At 46.0% G+C, this 5057-nt stretch overlaps 1 protein-coding gene across 1 annotated transcript; it reads left to right on the top strand.

The window, feature by feature from the left end:
- Positions 1–4112: 4112 nt before the first annotated feature.
- On the top strand, positions 4113–5057 carry LOC141051433 (olfactory receptor 1D2-like). The gene has a single exon (XM_073548364.1). It carries the CDS (start codon positions 4113–4115, stop codon positions 5055–5057), a length of 945 nt encoding a protein of 314 aa, XP_073404465.1.

Genomic DNA, 5057 nt, shown 5'->3' with positions numbered 1-5057 from the left:
TGACTGCTCCCTCAAATTGGCACTGTAACTCCCCAATGTCGTTCCCAAGGAGGATATCTGCCAGAAGTCCTCCCATAACTCCAATCCAACACAGTTTTTCTCCACAACCATAATCCAAACGCACAGAAGCTCGCTGTATATATTTGCGGGCACCGCCCGCCAGGACAATGGGAATTCCTGGACCCTGGTAAATTGCCTCGGGTCGAACCACACGGGGGTCAGCGATAGTCAAGAATGCCCCCGTGTCTCTAAATCCTGACACTTTGTATCCATCAATAAAGACATCCTGCATGGTGGTGTTGCCGTTGCTCTGAGTAGCTAAAGGACAGAGGCCGGAGTCCGTACACTCCAGGAGGGGTATCTATGGTTCCGTGGTCGGTGGTCCACTCTGGTGGGGGTGGTGGTAGCTCTTCCTCAGGTGTGGTGGAATGTACAAGATGCACTGGACGAGGTGGGGCTGCGTGGGGCTCCCTCCGAATCCTGGAGGGACAGCCAGACTGCAAATGTCCAGGTTGCCCACACCCATAACACCTCCTCTCTGTGATACCCCCAGGTCGTGGTCAGAACTGTTGGGGCCTAGGATTGTGAGGCGTGATTGTCATCGGCTTGCGACTAGGTGGAAGGGCAGATATAATTGGAGGGGGACGGGGCGCGGGAGCAGGCCGTGGTTCATTGTCCAGAAGCCTCCTCCATTGCGGCCGGATAGTAAGGGCTTCATCGGCCAGGGCTGCAGCTCTTTCCACGGTACACGGCATGCGCTCCCGAACCCATTCCCGTACCTCTGCAGGGCACTTGGCAAGAAATTGTTCTATAAGGAACGCCTGTATAACATCTTCCACAGTAAAGGCGTTTTCTGCTTCCAGCCATCTCCGACATGCCTCGGACATCTTATGTGCATACATCCTAAACGATCCCCCCGTGGTGCATGGGAGGTCTCGGAACTTGGCCCTATATGAGTCTGGGGTGATAGCATGGTAATCCAGGATAGTCCGCTTTACAATGTTATAATCCCGATTCCGCAGTGCATCAATGGTTCGGTAAGCCTCCGCCATGCTTCCGTTCAGGAGCCCCACTAACAAACGCATCCAGCTAGAGCGGGGCACCTCCATCACAGCACACTGCTGCTCAAAGTTTTTGAAGAACCCCTCCACATCTCCAGAAGCCTCATCAAATGGCTTAAACTCTGTCCAGGTGATCCGTACAGGCTCCCGGATTGTTGGGGTTACACTCCACATTGCGTTACTCCCTTTTTCAAGCTCCATTGCTTCCTGTCTCCGCTGTGCCCGGTGGGCAGCCTCCTCCTTGTACTCCTGAGAGATGCCGGGGCCCAGAACCGCCATCTCTTCTTCATACCACACCAACCACTGGCTTTTCTGGATGGGGATCCCTGTCTCCAGTGCTCGTCCTTCAGACATCTGGGAGGAGGTGGCCGGGCTAGCGCCCACCAGTAGATCGATTAAGGCCTCTTTAGTCAGTCCCTGGTAGTTCAGGCCCAGGTCTCTGGCTCTCTCCTGTAAACTGCATACAGTCCAATTTCTGTACTCACTCTGTGGGTGGTTCTCCATTGGGTGACGCTCTGTTGATCCCACTGCTGCCACCAGTTGTCACGGGGTCCTTCTCTGGTATCACACAATCAACAGAGCAAGCGAAGAGTGAACAATTCCAAGACCTTTATTCAGGCAAAAATACGAAAAGGTCCATATTCAGTCCACCACACAAAGGATAAGATAGTCCAGAATGAGAATGCAGTCCAGTAACAGGATAAAATGTCCAGGGAAACGAGAATCCAAATCTCTAGCACCAGAGAATAAAAATGGGTCCTTCTCTCTGAAATGCAGCCTTTTCACCATCTTGTCTCTACCGGAACTGACTGGTCCAGCTGCCGTTCTTCCCCCCACCCCCTTCCTTGTCCAGGGGTAGTCAAACAATTTGCCTCCCAGAGGAGAACAAAGAGCCTTAGGGATTAATGCACTACAGGCGGTCATCAAGAGACAGATACAGTGAGGCTGTAGACTTACAATGTAATAAGAAAAACACTATGAAAATAACTGAAATTGTTAAAAATAGGAATATACAAAAAATGACATCCACATAACATATCACACCATCACAGGGGACAGTATTATAGTACTTATACTCTTGTACATAGGGGCAGTATTATATTAGTTATATTCTTGTACATAGGGGGCAGTATTATAGTAGTTATATTCTTGTACATAGGGGACAGTATTTTAATAGTTATATTCTTGTACATAGGGAGCAGTATTATAGTAGTTATATTAAAAATAGGAATATACAAAAAATGACATCCACATAGCATATCACACCATCACAGGGATTGTAACTTGAAAGACCGTGAGTGTGAAGACTGCACCCCGCTGTGTCCTCAGATTTATTTACTGCGTCATCTGCCCTGCACTACAATCATTACCATCATCTACTATCTTATATCTGCCCTGGGGCCTAGCTCTACCCGTGGAGAGCTGAAACATCTTTGCTGAGTCACCAACCGCCCCAGTGGAACTGAATCGCAGCGTCGGCCGTCTTCTTATTGCCGAACACCACGGGTGAAGTCACGACTTAATCCCCTATAAACTTTCCCATCTTTATTTCATTGTACGTCCAGAGCCACGGACCGGGTCACTGCTGTTGTGACTTCTCCTGAAGAACTGACCGGCCCGGTTCCGAGTACCCCCCGGCCTTAGCGGGCGCTGCACATCTGCTACATGATCTGTACTCATGTCCAGGTTTAATCCTGAACAGACATATATTTGACCGTTACATATGAGGATGGAATGTTCTGTTTCCCAAAAGAATGTAGAGACACTTTTTACTGCAAACAAGACAAAATCATTTATCACAGGAGACGTGGACACTTGGTCGTTATCATCTCCTGGAGTGGTACACACTTTACGGTTATGATCTCTATGAAGGTATAACATTTGGGGTTACACTCTCATTTTATGGGATCAGCTGAATGGAAGTAGAAAGCTAATAACATTTGCCCGAATCCACCGGACCTCTGCATACTTTGTAGCTTGCATGGTGTCTACAGTTGTTCGTAGCACAGAAAGCAGCCCATTGATAGCACAGTCCAAGTACAACTCCACATTTCTTTAGAAGTATGTACCACTATAACTTGCCACAATAATGCACTTGACAACTTTAGTCCATACCATGCAGAAAGCCATTCCTGATGATTATGTGCTTAGGGTCTGATGTGATGCCCTGTCCCCAATATGCAGTCAATGGATTTCAAAATTCAGACAACCCAGCCCCACAGATCTACAGGTCTCACCCTCAGCATACATACAGTGGGTGAAATAAGTATTGAATGTATCACCAATTTTCCAAGCAAATCTGTTTCTAAAGCTGCTATTGACATGAAATTCTCACCAGATGTTGGTAATAATCATCCCATCCACACCGGCAAAGAAATCACCATAGATGTCCATAAATTATATGTAATAATGAGAATTGACGCAAGGAAAAAGTATTGAACACATAAAGAAAGAGTGGAGCAAAAAGCGCTGGAAAGTCCTGACACCGGCTGAGATCTTTCAGTAATTAGAAACCAATCCTGCCACTTAGTGACAAATAATATCAGCTGGTTCATCTGGCCTATAAAAAGGTGTTTCATTATCAAGGTACCACACAGGAAACATCTCATGATAGGTAAAACCAGTGAGCCGTCTCAAGACCTTTGCAACCTTATTGTTACAAAACATACTGACTGAATTATACAGTAGTTTAAAAATAACTCTGTTAATACCAACACCTCAGCCCCACAGATCTATAAGTCTCACACTTAGCATACAAACAGTAGGTGTTCACGCATTGAGGCCAACATAGAGCTGTCCCCCTGAGGAAATTATCTTAGAATCACTTGAACCCAAAGTGACCCATCGAGGCACCTCTAACATGACACCCCAATGATAGCTTTGGCGCACCACGAGTGACCACGATTCCTTTGGTTTAGAAATCGGTAAAGTTCCAAACCTGGAGATCTCATGTATGATGATTTATGTGTTGCATTGTCTTCTCTTGTTCCTCACACATTACTATATGAACCATCCTTGTTTTTCTTACTTTTCTTTTTCAGGTATTTTCAAATGGCAAATTATTCCCAAAATGTTTACTTTGAGCTAGTTGGGTTTTCAGAAGTCCCAGAGAAATATAACCTTGCAATTTCTTTTGTCATGCTTACCATATATAACGCATCACTTGTAGCTAATGGCGCCGTCATCCTTCTGATATTTGGAAGCCATCACCTACAACAACCCATGTACATCTTCATTGGCAACCTGGCCTTGTCTGACTTGTTCTTTGACACCATCACCTTGCCAAAATTTATTGCCAAGTATTGGTTTGACGCTGGAAGAATGTCTTTCCTTGAATGTTTCTTGCAGATGTTTCTCATCCATTGGTTGGGAATCCTGGATGGGTTCATTCTCACACTGATGGGTGGAGACCGTTGTGTGGCCATCTGTCAACCGTTAAGATACTCTTCGATAATCACCCATAGAGTCACCGTTATGAGTTGCAATGTCAGCTGGCTCTTAGCCGCCATCTCAGTCATTGTGAATCCCTCATTAATTTCACAACTTCCGTTCCCCAAACAGACCAAAATCTACAACTGTTTTTGTTCCAGTTCGACTCTCATGCGTTCGGCTTACGGGGATATCAATAGCACAAGACAGATCCTTTTGATTGTAGCCATGTACATCCTCCTTATCCCTTTGGCTATCATTCTCTTGTCTTACATCATTATCATCAAAATGATCTACTTTTCCGGCTCTTCCAGTAACTGGCAGAAGGTCTTCTACACGTGCACCACACACTTGGTGATCATCAGCCTCTACTTCATCCCGCGAGTTTTCGTCTACATCGCCAATTATGTCAAACTCATTATACACCCTGATATCAATCTCCTGATTCTTTGCCTTTACTCTTACTTGCCCCATATAGCCAACCCCATTATCTACTGTTTCAGGACTGAGGAGATCAAAGACACCATCGGAAACCTCCTTCGGAGGAAGATTGTCTTCACATACTGA

This window comes from Dendrobates tinctorius, unplaced genomic scaffold, assembly GCF_039654945.1.
Source record: "Dendrobates tinctorius isolate UK_male_01 unplaced genomic scaffold, ASM3965494v1 ptg000157l, whole genome shotgun sequence".
Lineage (NCBI taxonomy): Eukaryota > Metazoa > Chordata > Amphibia > Anura > Dendrobatidae > Dendrobates > Dendrobates tinctorius.
This window is presented reverse-complemented; position numbering and strand designations above follow the sequence as displayed.